At 37.8% G+C, this 23,196-nt stretch overlaps 2 protein-coding genes and 1 pseudogene across 6 annotated transcripts in view; all 3 read left to right on the top strand.

Moving 5' to 3' along the window:
- Nucleotides 1–16,698, top strand: part of NMU (neuromedin U) — a 41,279-nt gene extending 24,581 nt beyond the window's left edge. For 2 of the 4 annotated variants that reach the window (XM_011961713.1, XM_011961714.1), the window contains 7 exons: nucleotides 1,727–1,786; nucleotides 3,430–3,459; nucleotides 3,548–3,598; nucleotides 5,546–5,620; nucleotides 10,668–10,721; nucleotides 12,061–12,100; nucleotides 16,515–16,698. In XM_011961713.1, coding sequence (XP_011817103.1) covers nucleotides 1,727–1,786; nucleotides 3,430–3,459; nucleotides 3,548–3,598; nucleotides 5,546–5,620; nucleotides 10,668–10,721; nucleotides 12,061–12,096 — 306 coding nt within the window. In that variant the 3' untranslated portion in view covers nucleotides 12,097–12,100; nucleotides 16,515–16,698. The remainder of the gene's footprint in view (nucleotides 1–1,726; nucleotides 1,787–3,429; nucleotides 3,460–3,547; nucleotides 3,599–5,545; nucleotides 5,621–10,667; nucleotides 10,722–12,060; nucleotides 12,101–16,514) is intronic. The other 2 variants (XM_011961715.1, XM_011961716.1) reach the window with 2 other exon arrangements.
- Nucleotides 13,216–13,856, top strand: LOC105525919 (annotated as a pseudogene). Its single transcript, XR_001003992.1, has one exon. The product of XR_001003992.1 is annotated as a thymosin beta-4 pseudogene (transcript).
- A 2,953-nt stretch (nucleotides 16,699–19,651) lies between the features above and the next one.
- Nucleotides 19,652–23,196, top strand: part of PDCL2 (phosducin-like 2) — a 35,820-nt gene continuing 32,275 nt past the window's right edge. The window contains exon 1 of the mRNA XM_011961712.1: nucleotides 19,652–19,777. Coding sequence (XP_011817102.1) covers nucleotides 19,772–19,777 — 6 coding nt within the window. The 5' untranslated portion in view covers nucleotides 19,652–19,771. The remainder of the gene's footprint in view (nucleotides 19,778–23,196) is intronic.

The following is a 23,196-nucleotide window of genomic DNA, read 5'->3' as shown; positions in this document are numbered from 1 at the left end:
TCGATCTCCTGACCTCGTGATCCGCCCGTCTCGGCCTCCCAAAGTGCTGGGATTACAGGCTTGAGCCACCGCGCCCGGCCCATAATAATTTTATGTGACCACTATTGTATATGCACTCTATCATTGACTCATTGACTGAAATGCCATTATGTGGTGCATGACTGTATATGAAAGTGTTTTATAATTTATTGAAACACTATATACATATGAGGCATTATTAATAAATATCCCAAGAATTTGCATGACAAGCAAACAAATGGAATGAAGAGAACAAAGCAGACCTCTGATGCTAGGAAGGGTGCACAGGAAAACTGTCGACTCCACCTGCATCTCGAACCACAACCAACCATGTCAAGCATGTACTGTCGTTCAAAGGGAGAGAAGGTGAGACTACTGGAGGCCCTGAACAATTCTTTTCGTATGTCTTTTTTTTTTTTTTGAGACAGAGTCTCACTCCGTCATCCAGGCTGGAGTTCAGTGTCGAGATCTCAGCTCACTGCAACCTCTGCCTCCCAGGGTCAAGTGATTCCCCTGCCTCAGCCTCCCTAGTAGCTAGAATTACAGGCGCGTGCTACCATGCCTGGCTAATTTTTTGTATTTTAGTAGAGACTAGGTTTCACCGTGTTGGCCACGCTGATCTCGAGTTCCTGACCTCAGGTGATCCGCCTGCCTCAGCGTCCCAAAGTGCTGGGATTACAGGCGAGAGCCCCTGCACCCGACCTCTTTTTCATGTAACTTCTAAATTAAGAATCACTTCAGCTGTAAATCAACCTGAGAACTTTACCTACATTTAATTCTTCTAGGAACTCTCTGCAGTGATGTCATCCCCAGCTTAGAGCTGAATAAACAGAAATTTAGAGAGGTTAGGTAACCAGCCCAAGGTTACACAGCTAATAAAGAGCAGAAATGGAATTTGCACTGTGTAGAGTTACAGCCTTCCCAACTCCATAGCTCATGCTTTTAACCACTAATTGTATCGCCCTCCCCACTGTTCTAGTTCTTCATTACTTCCAAAATGCATATATTAAGTAATCAATTGTTTATGGTGCTACTGTGCTAAACTCTGTGCAAAGCAGGTTTCGCCCCTGCTTGTCCATTTCTTCTACTCCTTACCACACCCAGCTGGCTGCTAACCACAGAGCCCTGCCCTACTTCTCTGCTTGAATGCTTTGAAAAACCTGATCCTGGGGTGTGCAGTCAGCAACCTGGAAGGGTGGTACGCAGATTAGTTGCTGTACCACATATGGCTTCTTCTCCTACACTTCCCATTGTTTTCGAGCAATTGCAGGATTTTCAGATTAGCCAATAATGAGTAATATTCAGTGAGGCTCACAGCTTTGGCATGTAGATGCAGATTTTGCTACAAGCTGGGAAGAATAATTCCTCTTCTGGCACTGTCCCTTGTTACCCTCAGTCATAGAATTTCATAATATTTTAGCAAGTGCTGAGAACTATGCATCTAGATCACAGCGGAAGCCTTCATGAGTGCATATGTACAGTACTTACCTTTTTTTGTTGTTTCTGGTTAGAAGGGAGGCTTTACTTTTACAGCCAAGTTTTTGTTGTGAGAGAAATCAAAGGATTCCAGCAGTTTTAGTAATCTACAGAAGGATTCTTTTCTAGGTAGTTAGCATTTCCTCATGCCCCTAACATTTTATAGTTATCTCTTCTATGTAAATGTCGTTAAAGCAGAAGCATAACTTACATATCTTCTCATTTCTGTTAGGCATCCAATGCACTGGAGGAGCTTTGCTTTGTGATTATGGGAATGCTACTAAAGCCTCAGGTAAGGTTGAAATAGTGTTTTGTTTGTAGACAAAAATTATCCAAAAATTTCTTGGAATTTCTCCTGGAAGAAAGTATACTCAATTTAGGAAGCATGCCAAGACAAGTTAGAAGAGGAAAAATTGTTTTTGGATAAGAAATAATTCAGTTTCTCTGATGTCTGAGAATTGAGCATCATATTAATGGAGCTTACAGTAATCTAATTGGGAAATAATATGTCCCTATCAAATATAAAATGAGTTCCAGTCCGGAGGAATAAATATGGGGTCATGCTGGCTCTCTTTTTTTGCCCTGACTCATGCTACTTTGGAGAACAGATGCATCTTTCTAAGCTGTTAAACACATCTAATGGTTCAAAGGTTAGGACATTGTACTTTGTGGGAAAGTAGGACATTAAGAATACAAAAAAAAGCAAACTGTATTGTCATTGTCTTGGTTTCTTATTAAAATTACTTGATTCTTCTGGGAGAACTTTTTGTCCTGGAGTGAGGGTAGATGGGAACTTGAAAAGTGCATAAGCACTATACCTAATTTTATAATCTCTATCTTATGGATGAACTTATTTTTAAGCTACTTTATTAAAGATGAGAGCTTCAGGTTTGGAATTATACTTTTCATTTGCAATTCTAACTTAATCTGTGGTCATTGGTACACTCTGACTTTCATACCTTTTATATATAATAATTCAAAGAAAAAAATTGATAATTTGAAAGCATAAATGTTTTATGAAACTAATCTCTGCCTACAATTGTATATTTATCCATTGTTTCTAAAGGTGACATTGTCCCAAAAAGCGTAATTGATTTTTTCCTAATTAAGATAAAATAAATGACAATGGTGTTTATTCATGATCTTCCATTTGTATTAAAAACAAGTGAGAAAGAACAACAACAAAAAAGGAATTATATGATTTGAATTTTTTTTATTTTTTTATTTTTTTTATTGAGACGGAGTCTCGCTCTGTCACCCAGGCTGGAGTACAGTGGCATAATCTCGGCTCACTGCAAGCTCTGCCTCCTGGATTCACACCATTCTTCTGCCTCAGCCTCCCAAGTAGCTGGGACTACAGGCACGTGCCACCACACTCGGCTAATTTTTTGTCTTTTTTTAGTAAAGACGGGGTTTCACCGTGTTAGCCAGGATGGTCTCGATCTCCTGACCTCGTGATCTGCCCACCTCGGCCTCCCAAAGTGCTGGGATTACAGGCGTGAGCCACTGCGCCAGGCTAAAAATTGTTTTATGAAAGACATCAAAAACAACTCATAACCTCCTTATTTAGTGATAAATAGTAAAAATACTTTCATATGATTCTTTCAGTCTTCTCCTCTGAATATTCCATCATGTCATGATATAATAATTTCGCATTCTACCACTGTTGAATATTTAGGATGTTTCCAATTTTTCACTCTTATGAATAAAGTTGCAGTAAAGAGATCTTTATGCACATCTTATTTGTAAACAATATTCAATTAATTTCTCATTTATTTTTAGAGCAATGGATGCTTAACTAATTTCAGTCTTATATTTTATATGTAACATGAGTCATGTGTTTTAAATAATTATGTGCTATAACATTATAAAATTATTGTATATAAGATAGTAAAATTTTACAATATATAATGATATAATATCTCTTTTCAATAGGAACAAGATGAAAAAGATAATACTAAAAGGGTAAGATGATTTTCATAAATCTATACCTTGTAAAATAATAAGGAAACCATTAATTCTTATAGTAAAACTTACTGCTTTTTTAAAACAGTTCTTATTTCATTATTCGAAGACACAGAAGTTGGGCAATTCAAATGTTGTGGTAAGTTGTAGAACTACTTCTTAGTAATCACTAATATTTGTTTAAAAGAATGAACCTGTTTTTGCAGCGTAACAGAGCTACATTAGAATTCAAATTTTTTACTTTAAAAGTTTATATGTGAGTAAAGGAATGAAATTCAATATTTATTATCCATTTGATTTATTTTATATGTCAATTACCACCTGTACATTAAATTCATTCATTAATTCATTCATTATTTAACAGTTATTTACAAACTATTAACTATATGCTATGTGCCAGGCACAATTCTAGGTACTAGAAATACAGCAATAAATAAAACAAAATTTAAAAAAGAAATCCCTGGCCAGGGATGGTGGCTCATGCCTGTAATCCCAGCAGTTTGGGAGGCCGAGGCAGGCAGATCACTTGAGGTCTGGAGTTCAAGACCAGCCTTGCCAACATGGTGAAACCCTGTCTCTACTAAAAATACAAAAAGTAGCCAGGTGTGATGTTGTGCGCCTGTGGTCCCAGCTACTCGGGAGGTTAAGGCAAGAGAATCGCTTGTACCCAGGAGGTGGAGGTTGCAGTGAGCTGAGATCACGCCACTGCACTCCAGCATGGACGACAGAGTGATACTCTGTCTCAAAAAAAGAAAAGAAAAGAAAAGTCTCTGCTTTTATGAAACACATTCTAAAGCCCAAGAAAATAAAAAAGCAAATAAATAAGTAAAACATATTGTTTCAGATGGCAATTGTTGCAAATTAAAAAATCATTTGATCCAAGGGCATTTTTTATTTTAAAGGATGATTGTCAAAAATGTAATTAAATATAATTAGAAATATCCTCTTCTATTCCTAAGATGTTCTTATTAGTAATTAGGCATTTAATGTGTGAATGTATTCTCTAAGGTTAGCCAAAAACCAGTAACTTGAATTCAGTTCACTTTAAAATCATGTAGCATTAGCAGTAGTTTTTCTTTTTGTAGGCATGGATTTTAAAAATGCTAACCAGGCTACTTGGTGTTTGAATCTAGAATACTTAGAAATTATTTGACTATAATATTATTTCCACACTTGTGATTCACTTCTGTGAACCAATTTAGGGAATGAGGAGCATAGTGTATTTTAAGCAGATACATACCTATGGAAAGGTAACTGTAATCTTAAACTCAGTTTGAAATATTTATCACACGGAATATTCTTAACATATGAGGAGGCGAAAGATTATACTGGGTTTACACCAAGTACAAGTTGAATTAGTTAACAGATAACTGTTATACAGGGCTCAACATAATGCATGTCATAAATGAATTTAACATTAATGAGAAGTCTCAGTGTGACCCATACCTTTTTTAAAAATGCAGCCATATCAGGTAGGTAGCTATATATCTCAAGTGTGCTTTCATTTTCTTTGGCTTGGCACCTTTACATTTTGGGAAAATGTATCTTAGTCACAGTTTTCACTATCGAGAACACATTGTCATTTTCACACATTGTTGTCTTGCTCCCAACGTTTCTGTTTTAAGTATATAATTTATAAAGGAGGTTATTAGATGTGTATATAGTATAATCTTCCAGATAGAAATGTTTATAGTGGAAAATTGCTACTGGCAGTGTGGGTTTTGCCTGGCCCGAATTATTTTGAGTAAGTCTAGTAACAGACAGACTGCCTTTTGCCTCTGAAAGAGGCAATGAGGGGTTTTACTTGCTGACAGTTCACAAGAGAGCTGCAGCTGTCGGGAAAGTGCTTCTTCTCAATATGAGAACAAAAATCCCAGCATAGAGCTACCAAATTTTATCCCACCTCTTGGTTCATTCTCCACAGTTCTTTGAATTGCTCCCAAAGAGCTGTTTTAGGTGACATCTTTAATTTTCTGTTTTGTCTGGGACAAGTTTAGTGGGTAAAAACAAAAACAAATAGGAAGCATCTTGATGGCCAGTGCTGAGAAGCCTTGTGCTCATCGCGTGTGTGTTCATGTCCTCTCAGTCATCTGTTGTGCATCCGTTGCTGCAGCTCGTTCCTCACCTGCATGAGAGAAGAATGAAGAGATTCAGAGTGGACGTATGTAATACAAACTGCATGCTGGCTTTGCCATTCCATGTGGGGCAGCCCTTTCTGTTAATTCCCAGCTGTGGTAGTTCATCAAATGCTGCTCTTCAGGATAAGCCCACACTAATACCCAGTTAGCCAACGTAAGAGCATCTGTTTGCAGAGTAGAAGAGAATTGTTCAAGCAGCCTTTCCATGGACCCCTGCAATGTTGTGTCCCTTCTAGCTGAAGCTGTGGACATTGAGGAAAGTTGGAACTACACTGTTTTCCAAAAGCCATGACTCTCTTGGTGAGAAAATCTATTCTTGTTTTAAGAAAGCTTGTATCCAGTCCTTAGGTAGGAATAAGAGAACAAATAAAGGACAATATACTGCCCCTCTGTATCCAGCTTGGCAAATAGCTAGGATGGCAAGCTTTCTGCTCAAGTATTTAAATGTTCTTAAGAGTAGGCCAGGCCTGGTGGCTCACACCTGTAATCCCTTCAACTTTGAAGGTCCAGGTGGGTGGATCCCTTGAGGTCAGGAGTTCGAGACCAGCCTTGGCAACATGGCGAAACCCCGTCTCTACTAAAAATACAAAAAAAAAAAAAAAAAAAATTAGCCAGGCATATTGGCGCATGCCCGTAATCCCAGCTACTCGGAGGCTGAGGCATAAGAATCACTTGAACGAAGGAGGCAGAGGTTGCACTGCACTCCAGCTTGGGTGACAGAGCAAGACTCCGTCTCAAAAAAAAAAAAACGTCGGTAAGACTATGGTTCGTGAAGTAAACATCAGAAACTAAATATATATACTTTGTTTTTTTCAACAAAAAAATGTGACCTAAGTCCAGGGATCCACCCACCTGGACCTTCCAAAGTTGAAGGGATTACAGGTGTGAGCCACCAGGCCTGGCCTACTCTTCACAACATTTAAATACTTGAGCAGAAAGCTTGCCATCCTAACTATTTGCCCATATGTGTAAGATGAATGTAACCACTTTAATACAGTCTAACTGTGTTACATTGTGGAGTTTCACAGTCATTTAAAAAGAATCCTAACTCTTGTGGCTCACGCCTGAAATCCCAGCACTTTGGGAGGCTAGGTGGGTGGATCATTTGAGGTCAGGAGTTTGAGACCACCCTGGCCAACATGGTGAAACCCCGTCTTTACTAAAAATACAAAAATTAGCCGGGTGTGGCGGTGGGCGCCTGTGATCCCAGCTGCTTAGCAGGCTGAGGAGAATCACTTGAACCGGGGAGGTGGAGGTTGCAGTGAGCCGAAATCTCGCCACTGCACTCCAGCCTGAGTGACAGCGCGAGACTCCATCTCAAAAAAAAAGAAAAAAAAAAGAATCCTAACCCTTGTAACACTGATAATTTCTGCAATTATTTTGTATGCATATATATTATATAGTTGTTTTTTTTTTTTTGAGATGGAGTCTCGCTCTGTCGCCCAGGCTGGAGTGCAGTGGTGTGATCTTGGCTCACTGCGAGCTCCACCACCCATGTTCTCGCCATTCTCCTGCCTCAGCCTCCCGAGGAGCTGGGATTACAGGCGCCCACCACCACGCCCGGCTAATTTTTTGTATTTTTAGTAAAGACGGGGTTTCACTGTGTTAGCCAGGATGGGATCGATCTCCTGACCTCGTGATCCGCCCACCTCGGCCTCCCAAAGTGCTGGGATTACAGGCGTGAGCCACCGTGCCCGGCCTCTAGGATTATTTTTAAGTAATGCCTTCCCTTCCTGTAATACATTATAATTTTCAGTCTTATTTTATTCTTTGAGGAACTCTGTTAGTGCTTATACAAGTATTATTTCCCATTTACAAAAGGGAAAGCAAGTCAGAATAGTTGAAGGAGTTTCCCAAGATCGTATTAGTAAGAGAAAGTGCAAAATAGTCTTCTGGCTTCTGATCTAGGCAAACTTTTTTTCACTATGCTGTACCCTTTATAGTTTAATCTTGAGTACTTCTATTATGTTATTTTTAAATTATGTTGAATTCAGGCTGGGCACGGTGGCTCACGCTTGTAATCCCAGCACTTTGGGAGGCCCAGGTGGGTGGATCACCTGTCAGGAGTTTGAGATCAGCCTGTCCATCATGATGAAATCTCATCTCAACTAAAAACACACACAAAAAAAACAAAAAACATTAGTTGGGCGTGGTGGCAGCACCTGTAACCCTGGCTACTTGGGAGGCTGAGGCGGGAGAATCGTCTGAACCAGGGAGGCAGAGGTTGCAGTAAGCCGAGATCGTGCCACTGCACTCCAGCCTGGGTGACAGAGCAAGACTACGTCTCAAAACAAACAAACAAAAAAAATTTGAGTTCAGATCAAAGTTTTCTTTAATTTCAATACCATATTTAATTTATTCTGCTTAAAATGCTACCCAAAGTTTTCAGACACTTTTAAAAACGCATAGAATTTAGGTGAATATATTCCTCAAAATTTATTTTTATGGCCAGTATTTCCTCCCTAGAATCTTCACATTCTTTTTTTTTTTTTTCCTGAGGCAGAGTCTCGCTCTGTCGCCCAGACTGGAGTGCAGTGGTGGCACGATCTCGGCTCCCTGCAAGCTCCGCTTCCCAGGTTCAAGCCATTCTCCTGCCTCAGCCTCCCAAGGAGCTGAGACTACAGGCGCCTGCCACCAGGCCCGGCTAATTTTTTTGTATTTTTAGTAGAGATGGGGTTTCACTGTGTTAGCCAGGATGGTCTCGATCTCCTGACCTCGTGATCCGCCCGTCTCGGCCTCCCAAAGTGCTGGGATTACAGGCTTGAGCCACCGTGCCCGGCCAGAATCTTCACATTCTTAAATGACGCTTCCATCGAAGAAGACAATATCTGATGCCAACTGTAAAGAGAAATGTAAGATCTTAGGCAGTAGCCCCTTGAAATTTTAGAATTTGCAGAATGAAGAAAAAAGTAGTTGTCATCAAACTCTTTAGAAGTAATACATACTTTTTTTTTATTTAACTTTTACTTCTTAAAGTATTTGCTTGAGTTATGAATTAGTAAACAATTTCAGCTTAAAGATTCAGTTTCTTAAAAGACACCAACAATCATTAGTATGACTACATTATTTCAGTGCCGTGATTTACAAAACCAAAGCTAATCACTCAGTATTGTGGCCAGTTTAGTACATTGACTGAATTTTCCACCTTCAGTGATACCATCTATATTTTCAGACAAATGATAAATCTTAAGGGTATTTTGCAGCCAGTCAAGTTTCCTAGAAACCTACGAAAGAAAATAATTTAAAAGATGAATAGAAATGCAATTGCAGGAGAGTGTTCGCTTTGCTGGGCCTAAATCATCTAATTTTAAAATGTATCTTTGATAGTGAAATATTTTGGATTCTTGAAGAAATGAGGTTTTAGATCTTAAAACACTTTTCTTAAATTTTGATTGCTAGACATCTTCCAATTTCATTCCCACATCTTTTTTATATCTCTACCTCCCAAATTATTTTATATACTGCTTGCTTAATGATAAGACTCTAAAAAGATCTGTACGTTTAGGTTTTGCATTTGGAAGTTTTAAATATTTGACACATTTAAATTTACATTTACATTTTGTCCTGCCTTTTAGTATTTTCTCTTTAATATGATATGCATTTGAATTTTTTTTTTTTTTTTTTTTGAGACGGGGTTTTTCCTCTGTCACCTAGGCTGGAGTGCAGTGACGTGATCATGGCTTACTGCAGCCTTGACCTCCTGGGCTCAGGCAATCCTCCCACCTCAGCCTCCTGAGGAGCCTGAGGAACTGGGTCCACAGGTGTATGCCATCACACCTGGCTAAATTTTTAAATTATTTTTAGAGACTCTCTATTTTTAGACTCTCTATTTTTAGAGACTCTCTATGTTGCCCAGGCTGGTCTCAGACTCCTGGGCTCAAGTGATCCTCCCACATCAGTCTCCCAAAGTGCTCAGATTACAAGCATTAGCCACTGTGCCCAGCTGAGAACGTTGCTTACATAGGTATATAAACATATGGTTTATAAGTGTACATTTTTTTTAATTTTGAAAACTGAAAAAAACTTTATTTTTTACTTTTCATTCGTATATTATAGTTATACATATTTTGGGGGTACATGTGATATTTTGAAACATGCATACAGTATGTACATTTTTAAATACAGATTTTTTCAATATTAAGTAATTTGGGGAGTTATAGTAAAGACGAAAATTAAATACAAATATTGAGGGTTTAAGATACATTTGTTGCAAACTAAGTATTTCATAATTTAAACATATATCAGAGCCATTTCTTAGAATTTAATATGATAGTATTCATATTATAAAATAGTTGAAAAAGGTCTTGGCTGAAAGATTTCATGGTGATAGCCATGCTGATAATGCTTTTATGATATAGATAATTGTTAATGAAAATAGGAAGCTATAAGCCAATTTTATGGAAACCATAAAATGTTAATGTATTTTTTTCATGAAGTTTAAAATGAAATGTTTAAGAAAAAGATACACTTATTATGAATAATTGGGTCATTCCTATTAATATTTGGAAATTTAAAAATTAACATTCTGCACATATAATTATATTAGGAACATCTGTCCTAAAGCTTCATCGAATAAACATAATTTACCAAATTTGTCCCTTAATTTCAAACTACATTTCTGTAGAAATATTGTATAATATTTTTTAGCTTTGATACAATTCTGTTTTGTATTTTCCCCTGTTCATGTGTTAACACATGCAATATGTGTTTTAAAGAAATTATTTCATTCTAACAAAATGCTGAAAGGAGAATTTAAATATAGTCAATTATGAAGTGTCTGTCATTTCTCTTTCTACTTATTGATGAATTCACCTACAACTGACAAAATTCCTGAAAGGCAAATTGGTCACACTGATAAGGAAATTATTTCTAAATATAAGATTCTGATGATACTACTAGTTGTTGAAAATTTTCAGGTATAATACAAAAATTCTCTATTCAAGTCCCTGATTCCCTCTATATTTAGTTATGATAGTTGAAAGTAATTCTGACCCTCAATGTACTTTCAAGGAGAATTTGCACTTATTTTTAGTGTTATTTGATTTGTAATGCCCTCATTTTCTCTTCTAGGAAGAATTCCAAAATCCCTTTGCAAGTCAAAGTCGAGGATATTTTTTATTCAGGGTAGGTACCTACTGTATTTTTAAAAAAATCAATCTACATCAAAATTTAAAAACATGTTCACTGTGTATTTAATTAACTTTTACATTTCAATTAAGTTTTAAAGTTTATAGATGTTTGGCATCAGGTGTTACAGTCTGACATTCACTTCTGTCACCACTTTATTGCTTCAATACCATAGTATCTCTGATCTCTCCTTTGATCTATTGCTCATGTTTAAACACCTCCAGTAACATTCACCTATTTGACACTTTAATTCCATGACATTTTGTGTATAGAAAATAGGTGTCTTAAAGATACACTATTCCTTATGTTCTATGGAATTATTTACAAAATTTTTAACTCAGTAGATTGGAAGAGTTATGACTACTTTCACAAATTCCTAAAATTAAAAGAACCAATCATAATAAAAGGTATAAGTAGACAGAATTTCGGGATTACATTTCTGATTTTGTTTGTCTACATTGTCTATAAAATGTGGTTTTTTTTCTAGGCAGCTACACTTTGCAAAATATTTGTATCCTTCATACATTACCAGAAAGTTTTAATTAATTAGTTCAACAACTATTTATTGAACTTCTACTGGGTGCTGAGCAATGTACCAAGGGCTGGGACTATAAAGACAGATAGGATTCCATTCCTATGCTTTAGGAGTTTAGATAGGCTCTAAGAGAAAACAGATAAGTAAACAAATATAAAGTACTGTGTGAAATGCACTTGTAATCCAAGGGCTGTGGTTTCCAAAAGAAAAGCATTTAACTCCAGCTGGGAAATGGAAAAGGTACAGAGAAGACTTCATGGGCTGAATCCTGAAGAATCAATGGGAAGTGGTTGATGAAATATTTAGCTAAGAAATTTCAACTTTACACTAAAGGCTAAGAAGGGGGCAAATGTAAGATTTGCCTTTTGGAAAATAATTCTAATAGCAAATTAGAGAATGGATTAAATGAAGGAATTGGACTGATAGCAGGAAGGAGTAAGCAGCTAAACAGCCCTGACTTCAGTAAGTTCATTTTGGTTCATATCAAATTAAAACTGAGAACATTTGTTTTAAAATGTTGGTACCATCAAGGAAACAATTAAGTCAAATAGCATCTAGTTCATGGTGGTCTTTGCAGCATTAGCATCATCTCAGAACTTGTTAGAAATACAAATTTCTCAGGATTCTCAGACTTACTAAATCAGAAATTCTGGCTAAGGAGTCCAGCAGTCTATGTTGTAAAAAGCCCTCTAGATGATTGTGATGCACATTAAACACTCCTCTAAGTCATCAATCTGTTCCTATGACTATTAGCTTCCATCTTTAGTTACACTGATTTATTTCTAATCTATTATTTTTCAGCCACGGAATGGAAGAAGGTCAGCAGGGTTCATTTAAAATGGTATGTGAGAAATAAATAAACAAACAAATAAATAAATAAAATAGTATGCATTTCACAGTTCAACACAGTTTGACATTTTCTGTTGTTTTCAAACAGTCACAAATTAAATTATGCTAAATATATTTCTATTATTTGATTGCATATATACATGAATGTCCCATATAAATACTACAATGATAGGAGCTGTGAGGGCTTTATTGTAATGAGAAAATATCAGTATCTTAGGGCCTCATTTGCTTTGCCCGTGTCATTTATTCCTCAGACTATGTCACAGTAATAATTATCATAAGTGATTTTGCAGACATTGATCTTATCATCATTTATTGTGCAAGTAGGATATGTCAAGGAATGAATTCTTATTGCAGTAATCAGTGTCTACTATAATGGGCCAAGATTTCCAGACTGAAAGTACTTCTGTCATCTAAATAACCAATACTCAAAGATTCTTTGTAAAAGCTGGTGATTTACTGGTTTCTAGAGAATTTTTTAAAATGTGGAAAGACATGAGAGAATGGCCTCCTCTTTTGTGCTGCCAGAATTTCTACCTCAGTGCTGGACATACAGTAGAAATTTAGTAGCTGTTGACTGTTCCCACATGTTTAATAAATATTTTATTAGACAATAAATGTTGAAATCAAACCCAAATGCAGATTAATAAATTTGTACCACAGAAATAAAAGTGTATTCTACTAAGCTTTTGTAATCCTAAATCCAGATTTTATGCTGAATGTATTTTTTCAAATATATCATTCATTTTAGACTGGGCAAGTGGCTCATGCCTGTAATCCTATCACTTTGAGAGGCTAGGGCATGAGATCACTTGAGCACAGGATTTTGAGACCCCATCTCTACAAAAACTTAAGAAAAAAATTAGCCAGATGTGGTGGCGCATGCCTGTAGTCCTACCTACTTCAGGGGCTGAGATGGGAGGATAGCTTGAGCCCAGGAGTTTGAGGCTGTGAGCTATGTCTTTCCTCTGCACTCCAGCCAAGGCAATAAAACAAGAACTTATCTTAAATAAATAAATAAATAAATAAAATAAAATAAAAACAAAACAACAACAAAGTAAACTTCAAGAGGGCAGAAGGAAGTTATAAAAATGAAAGAAGAAATTGATGTTAAAAACAGTAAAACAGGACAACTCGGTGGTGGCCACTGCGCAGACCAGACTTCGCTTGTTCTCGCGTGCGCCTAGCTCTGCTTTCCCTCTGCAACCATGTCTGACAAACCCGATATGGCTGAGATCGAGAAATTTGATAAGTCGAAACCGAAGAAGACAGAGACGCAAGAGAAAAATTCACTGCCTTCCAAAGAAACAATTCAACAGGAGAAGCAAGCAGGCGAATCGTAATGAGGCGTGCACCACCAATATGCACTGTACATTCCACAAGCACTGCCTTCTTATTTTACTTCTTTTAGCTGTTTAACTTTGTAAGATGCAAAGAGGTTGGATCAAGTTTAAATGACTGTACTGCCCCTTTCACATCAAAGTACTACTGACAACGAAGGCCGCGCCTGCCTCTCCCATCTGTCCATCTGGCTGGCAGGGAAGGAAAGAACTTGCATGTTGGTGAAGGAAGAAGTGGGGTGGGACGACAGTGAAATCTAGAGTAAAACCAAGCTGGCCCAAGGTGTCCTGCAGGCTGTAATGCAGTTTAATCAGAGTGCCATTTTTTTTTTTCTCAAATGATTTTAATTATTGGAATGCACAATTTTTTTAATATGCAAATAAAAAGTTTAAAAACTTAAAAAAAAAGCAGTAAAGAAGAAGGACAGTAAACAAAGGAAAAATCTATAGTAATTCTCTTTTTATAGTAATTCTTTGCAAAAATTAAAATAAGTTGGCCTAGTGTAATCAAGAAAAAGGGTAAAATCATAAATATAGAAAAGTACAATGAAAAGAGAAATTAAAACAGAGAAGAAATAAAAATCACAAAAGAGTACTTTGCACATTTCTCCACATATCAGTTTGGAAACCTGGATAAAATAGAGGATTGTCTAATAAAGTAGGTGCTACCAAAATTGACCTCAGGAGAAAGAAAAACACTAAACGAACTAATTAGGTATGGGGGAAAACTGGAAAATGTTATCTAGAAATTATACCCTTGGCCAGGCGCAGTAGCTTAGGCCTGTAATCCCAGCACTTTGGGAGGCCAAGGTGGGTGGATCACCTTCAAAAATAAAGCAACTGAAGTCAGGAGTTCAAGACCAGCCTGACCAACACGGAGAAATCCCGTCTCTACTAAAAACACAAAATTAGCCAGGTGTGGTGGTGCATGCCTATAATCCCAGCTACTCGGGAGGCTTAGGCAGGAGAATCACTTAAACCCAGGAGGCAGAGGTTGTAGTGAGCCGAGATCACACCATTGCACTCCAATCTGGTCATCAAGAGCAAAAAAAAAAAAAAAAGAAAAAGAAAAAAAATAAAGAAACTACTCACTCAAAACTATACTGTCTCAAAAAAAAAAGAAAAAAAAAAACTATACCCACAATATCTCCTCAAAAAGTGCTAAGCCAATAATTTTGAATTTTTTCAGCTCAGAGAAAGAAGAAAAACTACCAAATATTTTCATGAAGCCAGCATAATATTAATACCAAAACTTAAAAAATAGTATAAAAAATCTGTAAGTCAATTGTGTTTATAAATATTAATGTAAAAATTTTAAAGGAATACTATTAAATAGCATTCATCAGTATACTGAAATAATTTTATGACCCCACTAAGTAAGATTTGTTCCAGCAACTCAAGGATGGTTCAACATTAAGAAGTGTGTTAAAAGTTTTCACTATTAGAAGAAAAATTATATGATAATCTCAATAGATGCTTTTGGTAAAATTTCACATCAATTTCTGATCTATTAGGAAGAGATTAAGCCTTTCTTGACATGATTTATATAATGGTCTCAAACCAAGTTAGTACAGTAGCTGGCTTGTTAGTGAAACACTTTGGAGCATTTCCGTTAATGTCAGGAACAAGATAAAGATACTCTCTAATTTCTTATTTAATGTAGTTCTCAATGTGTTAGCCAATTCAATTAGAAAAGAAAGAAATAAAAGATTCAAATAGTGGAAAAGTGAAGGAAAAATTTAATGTGCTCATGGGATCTAATTCGGAACTTGAATTTGCAAACTGTGTTTGGTATTAACTCCTGCTTCAGAAGAGGCCTGATAAATTATGTTCACATGAGGAATATGAGAAAACATATTCTTAATTTTGTATTTTTTCAAGGAACAAAGAATAGAGAGCTAATGGATATTTTATCTTTTATAATATTATAAATGTAAATTGGCATTAAAAATGTTTTTAAATAGCTTAATACTAAATGGGAAAAAAATAGCTGCATTTGTAACATCAAAGTAAGTATTAAAGTGTTCGGAATGTGAAATGAAATTTAATCTATGATTTGGTGAATTTAGTAAAAAAAAAAAAAATCTCCAAAATTGAGAATAATTGCTTTATTCAGATTATTTTCAACATTAGAGTATACATAAACTAATGTACTCATGATTTCATTTCATTTTGTCAATAGAAAAACAACATAATAATCATGTTTTCTTTGTTTTTCTCATCTGATTTTCTAAGGCCTTTCTCTATCCTGATGACCTATATTTATTTAGAAAGTGGTTAAACATAAAATAGAACTATTTAGTTGCAAATATATGAGGAAATAGATATACAAGGAGTAAATGTAGCTTTTGAAATAGCTTATTCATAAATCTTATTGGTATGAATGAGCTTTAGGAAATCATTTTTAAATAGTTAAATACTGTAAACTGTTGGAAGCCACAGACATACAGAATAAGTGTTCCATTAGAGATAGATTAAATGATACATAGTTAAAAATATACAGACAGGCCAGTTACGATGACTCACGCCTGTAATCTCAGCACTTTGGGATGCCAAAGTGGGCAGATCACTAGAGGTCAGGAGTTCGGGACCAGCCTGACTAACATAGTGAAACTCTGTCTCTACTAACAATACAAAAATTAGCCGGGCGTGGTGGTGCACTTCTGTAATCCCAGCTACTCAGGAGGCTGAGGCAGGAGAATTGCTTAAACCCAGGAGGTGGAGGCTGCAGTGAGCCGAGATCACGCCACTGCACGCCAGCCTGGGCAACAGAGCAAGACTCTGTCTCAAAAAAGAAAAATACATATATATATATTTCTTCTGTGTGTGTGTGTCTGTGTGTGTATATATATACACATACACAATACACACACATATACACACACACAATGTATATATATATATATACACATACACAATACACACACATACACACACACACACAGAAGAACAGCTGGGAAATATTTCAGATGCTAATGTTATTCTATGACAAAATATAGAAAATATATACACATATTCACGTGGTCATTTGCACTTAAATCTAATTCAGTTTTTCTTTTTTTGCAGGATGCCAACTAATTTTCCACAGAGCAATGCTATGTAATACAAAATGTAGTGACATTTTGTTTTGTTCTGAAAAAAATCCTTGCTAAATTTACTCTGTTGAAAATCCCTGTGTTGTCAATGTTCTCAGTTGTAACAATGTTGTAAATGTTTAATTTGTTGGAAATTAAAAAAATCTAAAAATATTTTTGCTTAGTGTTTTAATGAGAAATACTGTGTAATAAACCTGTAAATAATGATGTTCCTTAGATCCCTGCCAGGTTTGACAGTACTGACACGCCTTTTTTTTTTTTTTTTTTTTGAGACAGAGTCTTGCTCTGTTACCCAGGTTGGTGTGCAGTGGTGCAATCTTGGCTCACTGCAACCTCTGTCTCCTGGGTTCAAGCGATTCTCCTGCCTCGGTCTCCCGACTAGCTGGGATTACAAACATGCACCACCATGCCCAGCTAATTTTTTTTTCTTTTTGTATTTTTAGTAGAGACGGGGTTTTGCCATGTTGGCCAAGCTGGTCTTGAACTCTTGACCTCAGGTTATCCACCCGCCTTGGCCTCCCAAAGTGCTGGGATTACAGGCATGAGTCACTGTGCCCTGCCCACATGGATTTTTGATGTTTTCATTAAAGGCACTCATAGAGAGTTGAGAGTTGAGTTTTAATGAGCTGTTTTAGTTTATCGTATTTGGATTTTGTCAGTGACAAAACACCAGCTTTCATAAATACCAGAATGCCCAGTAGCTACCAATCTTAGAATGTGAGCACCAACTGAAACTATACTAGTTGGAGGATTGGGCCATAACCCATCCAATAGTCCAATAATCAAGTTCTGATTTATAAACTGTATAATGGATATCTGATTGCTACAAATATATCAGAGGACTAACTTTTTCCACCAATTCATAGTATTCAGTTTATCCTAAAATAAGTTACTTCACCTCACAACATCTGAAAGGCAAGCAGTCCTGTCTATTAGCAGAAAGAAAATAATCTTATTAATAGAGGATCATGAACACAAATTGGGAACTTTTAACATCAAATCAATGTTTAGTGGGCACAGAATTAACTTCAGATAGAGGTTGAATTTATCTCCTCTCAGGTTCCCTTAATCTTTTTTCTTCTGACCTCTGTCTTAGGTTCCCACCTCCTCCATCAAGAAGGTTGCTGGCTGATTAGAAAGCAGTGGCTCTATCGAGTAGGTAGAATTAGGTCTATACAGATATTCTTCAGAGCAGAGTATCTAACAAAACATTGTCTTCCTAATGTTGAGCAATTATTATAGCTTAAGTTACACCTTTTGCTAACAAAGTTCCTAAATTTCACTTCTTGTCAGCCTGAGTGAAGGACATAAGAAGAAGCCGAAGAGGAAAACATACATTATTTTTAGAAAAAAAAAATGCCTTGATAAGATGGGGACTTGAGAGCAAGGAGAGCATGCTGCCCTAAAGCCACAAATGCATGGGGCTGCATTAGCAAGTTCTGTGCACAGTACTTCAACTAACCTGGACTTTGGATTGTCAAAACAAGAAAAGAATGTTAATTTAATCAGTAGTTTCCAGGGCCTCTCAGAAATCCAAAGAGATATAGGTAACATTTTTAGGGCTCCCGGGATGAAGAAGAAGAAGAAAGAGGAAGAGGAAGAAGATGAGGAAAATACCAAGGCATTATTACAAAAATTGTGATATGTTTTTAATTATTTATATTTAACAAATTCATGTCTCATACGCAAACACAACAGAATATATGGGCTACTAGGAGTATAAGATTTGTATTAAGTACCAGCTGGGCACTACAGATGGACTGGTCCCATGCTGAACCCAAGTTTAAAGTTATGTCATTAAAAACATTTTTTTTCTTTCCAAGTCCTGTGAGTACATCTCTGGAACTGTGTAAAACAACTTGTGTAAAACACCAAGCGTTTTCCTCAAGTTCCTGGCAGCTCCCAGTAAACATCCTTTCCTTAATTTAAACACAAAGGAATCCCCACCTGTCTAGATATCCTACCTAAAGCCATAAAGCCAGAGCTTTTTTTTTTTTTCCCCCCTCAGTTTAGACAGATCTCACTCTGTCACTCAGGCTGGAGTGCAGTGGTGTGAGCTTGGCTCACTGCAACCTCTGCCTCCTGGATAGCTGGGATTACAGGCACCTGCCACATCCCATTAGTTTTTGTATTTTTAGTAGAGATGGAGTTTCACCATGTTGGCCAGGCTGGTCTTGAACTCCTGAGCTCAAGTGATCTGCCTGCCTCAGCCTCCCAAAGAGCTGGGTTTGCAGGCGTGTGCCACCATGCCTGGCCTAAAGCCAGAGCTTCTGTCACTGAAGGCAGTGGATTTTTAAGATGGAGTTGGGGGGCCTACAGTCCCATTTAAGCATCTAATGAAAGCTCTGGTTCTTAATTTCAGGAAAAAAAAAATGTACACCTACAACAAAATTATGGGTACATTTGGAGGCTGGGGAGCAAGATATTCCCTAAAATCTATCCAAATATATTGTATGGGCTAAGTGTGGTGGCTCATGCCTGTAATCCCAGCACTTTGGGAGACTGAAGTGGGAGGATCACTTGAGCCTAGGAGTTTGAAATCAGCCCAGGCAACACGTGAGACCCCTGTCTCTACAAAAAAAAATTTTTTTTAATTATCTGGGTATGATGGCATATGCATCTGTGATCTCAGCTACTTGGGACGCTTATGCAGGAGGATTGCTTGAGCCTTGGAGGTGGAGGCTGCAGTGAGCTGTGTTGGCACCACTTCACTCCAGCAGGTGCGACAGAGCAAGACCCTGTCTCAAAACAAAAAAATATATATAGTCTATGGATTCCAGGTTAAGAACGCCTCCTCTGAATGGTTCCCCGTTCCAGGAGTTTGTTATTTCTCCATGAAGACAGAACTCGGTTTGAAGGGTGCCAGAGGCTCTGAAACAATCTGTTGATTCAGTGGTGTTGATGGAGGGAAAAGTTGACAGGAATGTCCACAGCAGCACTACACAGCCAACGGGAAAGGCAGTGCTTGGGATAGATGCTCCAGGCTCTGGGGCGTCACTACCCACAACCATCCCCTGTGTTAGGCCCCTGTATTGCCTGGCAACCAAGCTGCCTGGTCCGCACAAGCGTAACAAGTCTTTGTTTGCCTCTGCCTCTTCCGGCGGGCGCTCAAAACCGCCCGGCCTGAAGCGGGCGCGCTTCCCGCCTGGTGGAGGCTGCGGGTCTCAATCCGTGGCGCCTCGCCAGCTACAGGACGACGCGGGCTCGTGAGGGGCAGAGCAGCACATCATGCAGGTGAGGGTAGGGACCCGCGGGGCGACCCCAGAACACCCAGTGGGTCTCCAGCTGGGCCCGAAGCCAAGAGACACAAATGGGGAGGACGGACACAGGAGTTAGGCTCTAACATTTGTTCTTGAAAAGTGCTAAATTTTGCGTGCTTCTCTGTCTAGTTTTGAGAAAAATCCTCTAGGAAAACGCCATTTTTTCAGCCTTTAAGACTTGTGTCTGTCGCTGGAGAAAACGTTAGAAGAGTGGTTGCGTATTGTATTTCACACCAGAATCATAGAAATCTTACTGCTGCATACTATTTTTGACTTAATAGACCAGCAACGTTAGCCCAAGTGTAATTCAATTTGATTGTCCTCCTCCACTACCTTAAAAAATGATAAGAACAGAAAACCTACTAGTTTTTGTAGAATAGAAAGCCTTGAAATAAACCCACACATCTTTTCAAAAAATTTTTAACAAGAGTGCTAAGACCATTAAATGGGCAACAGTTAATTTTTTTTTTCAATAAATTGTGCTGGGTAAACTGGATATCCACATGCAAGAGAATGAAGCTGGAACCTTGTCTTAGACTTTGTGAATCTGAAATATCTGAAACAGGTTTCAGTTGACTTAGAAAGTTTATTTTGCCAACGTTAAGGATGTACCCGTGACACAGTGTTAAGAGGTCCTGATGACGTGCGTCTAATGTGGTTGGGGTACAGCTTACATTTATATATGCTACAGGAGCGCACCACCATGCCCGGCCACTTTTTGTATTTTTAGTAGACACAGGATTTCAACACGTTGGCCAGGCTAGTCTCGGACTCCTGACCTCAAAAGATCTGCCTGCTTTGGCCTCTCAAAGTGCTGGGATTACAAGCTTGAGTTGGGACCCAACCTATAATCTTGGGATAATGGGACAAAGAGCTGGGACTACAGTGCCTGGCTAACAAAGCTTACTCTTAATACACCCTGCTTTTCCTGGTCTCCTCCCCATAACTTGCTTCCCACATATCCCCCCTTTTTTTTTCAGCTAAACATGTTATTTAAGTCTGAATTCTAAGCAACCTCTTTGAGATACACTCATTTTCCCTGGTATCTCCAATGTATCCATGAGGTATACATACTAATAAACAGGTTTTTTCTCTTGTTAATCTGTCTTTTATTATAGGAGTCTGTCCCAGCTAAGAAGTCAGAATGATAGAAAATTATTTGAGGTGGAACCAAAGGGTTTGGTTCATCAAAAGATGGGAGATGAGTAGGAGGGTGAACCGGCGGTAAACACATGTCTAGGAGAATTTAGGGGAGGATATCTTGGTGCTTAGTGGAACAGAGGAGAAAATGAAAAGGAGTAAACCCCGTCAAAAAACATTTCGGCCCAAGACAGCTCTCATATGGATTTGTAACCTGAGTCATATTGTTGGGTAGTCCAGCAACCTTAAACTGTGAATTCGTTATATATTATAGTGCCCTCAAATACCTGGAAGAAAAAAAATATAAATCCTCTATAGAGGAAGATGTGTTTAGTTTAGGCTTTAAGGAATTCCCATCAATAAGTTTTCGAGGACAGAAAGCAGAAATCAGTCAAAGCACACAAGGAAATAAGCCACCATGAGACCATGAACCAAGAAAAACAGATTTACAGAGATTTTTAGATAACAGAATGATCAGAAATAGGTTATAAAACAACCATACTGGCTGGGCACAGTGGCTCATGCCTGTAATCCCAGCACTCTGGGAGGCCGGGGGGGTGGATCACAAAGTCAGGAGATCGAGACCATCCTGGCTAACACAGTGACACCCTGTCTCTACTAAAAAAAAATACAAAAAATTAGCCTGGCATGGTGGGAGGCACCTGTAGTCCCAGCTACTCGGGAGGCTGAGGCAGGAGAATGTCATGAACCCAGGAGGTGGAGCTTACAGTGAGCCACCACTGCACTCCAGCCTGGGCGACAGAGTGAGACTCTGTCTCAAACAACAACAACAACAATAACAACAAAAACAACTGTACTTATAAATACTGAAAACTATAAAACAGACAAGAGTAGAATAGAAAGCCTTGAAATAAACCCACACATCTTTTCAAAAAATTTTTAACAAGAGTGCTAAGACCATTAAATGGGCAACAGTTAATTTTTTTCAATAAATTGTGGTGGGTAAACTGGATATCCACATGCAAAAGAATGAAGTTGGAACCTTATCTTAGACTTTGTGAATCTGAAATAGCTGAAACAGGTTTCAGTTGACTTAGAAAGTTTATTTTGCCAACGTTAAGGATGTACCCGTGACACAGTGTTAAGAGGTCCTGATGACATGCGTCCAATGTGGTTGGGGTACAGCTTGCATTTATATATGTTAGGGAGATGGGAGACATCATTCTCAATATGTGTAAGATGTACATTGGTTTGGTATAGTAAGGCAGGACACCTTGAAGAGGGGGTTTCAGGTCAGAAGTAGATAAGAGAGTCCTTGATCCTTTTGAGTCCTTGATTAGCTTTCCACTGAATACACAATTTAGTCTGGCTCAGCGAATCTGCATTTTTACGTAAACAATAGAGCAGAGGAAGCAGTCAGATATGCATTTGTCTCAGGTGAGTCTGAGAGGGATGATTTTCAGTTCCAGTCTGTCCTTTGTCCACAAGGAATTTCCTTTTGGGCAAATTGTGAGGGAGGTGTGTAGCTTTTTGTCTTTGTAGCTATTTTATTTAGGAATAAAATGAGAGGCAGATTTGCCTGACATAGTTCCCAACTTGACTTTTCCCTTGGCTTAGTGATTTGTGGGTCCTAAGATTTATTTTTCTTTCATAACTGTATACAAAAATTAAATCAAACTACATCAAAGTCCTATAGCTAAAGGTAGAAATCTCTTAAAAGGAAACATAAGATAGACTCATGACATTGAGTTTGACAGTAATTTCTTGGTTATGACACCAAAAGCACAGGTAACAAAAGAAATAAATAAATTGTACTTTACCAAATTTAAAGCTTTTTTTTTTGCCTCAGAGGACATTATCAAGAGAGTGAAAAGATAAGTAGTGAGGTGCTGTGGCTCAAACCTGTAATCCCAGCCCTTTGGGAGGCTGAGGCAGGTGGATCATTGAGGTCAGGAGTTTGAGACCAACCTGGCCAACATGGTGAAACCTAATCTCTACTAAAAATACAAAAGTTAGCTGGCTGTAGTGGTGGGCATCTGTAATCCTAGCTAGTCAGGAGGCTGAGGTAGGAGAATCATTTAAACCCAGGAAACGGAATTCGCAGTGAGCTGAGATTGCTCCACTGTACTCCATCCTGGGCAATAGACCGAGACTTCATCTCAAAAAAGAAAGAAAACAAATAAACAAAAGACAACCCACAGAATAGAAAATATTGGCTGATCATATATTTGATGAGAGGATAATATCCAGAAAATATAAAGACTTCCTAAAATTCAACAACAAAAAGACAAC

Source organism: Colobus angolensis, unplaced genomic scaffold (assembly GCF_000951035.1).
Source record: "Colobus angolensis palliatus isolate OR3802 unplaced genomic scaffold, Cang.pa_1.0 Scaffold566, whole genome shotgun sequence".
NCBI classification, from domain to species: Eukaryota; Metazoa; Chordata; class Mammalia; order Primates; family Cercopithecidae; genus Colobus; species Colobus angolensis.
Note: the sequence above shows the minus strand (reverse complement) of the source record. Positions and strands in the feature narration are given on the sequence as shown.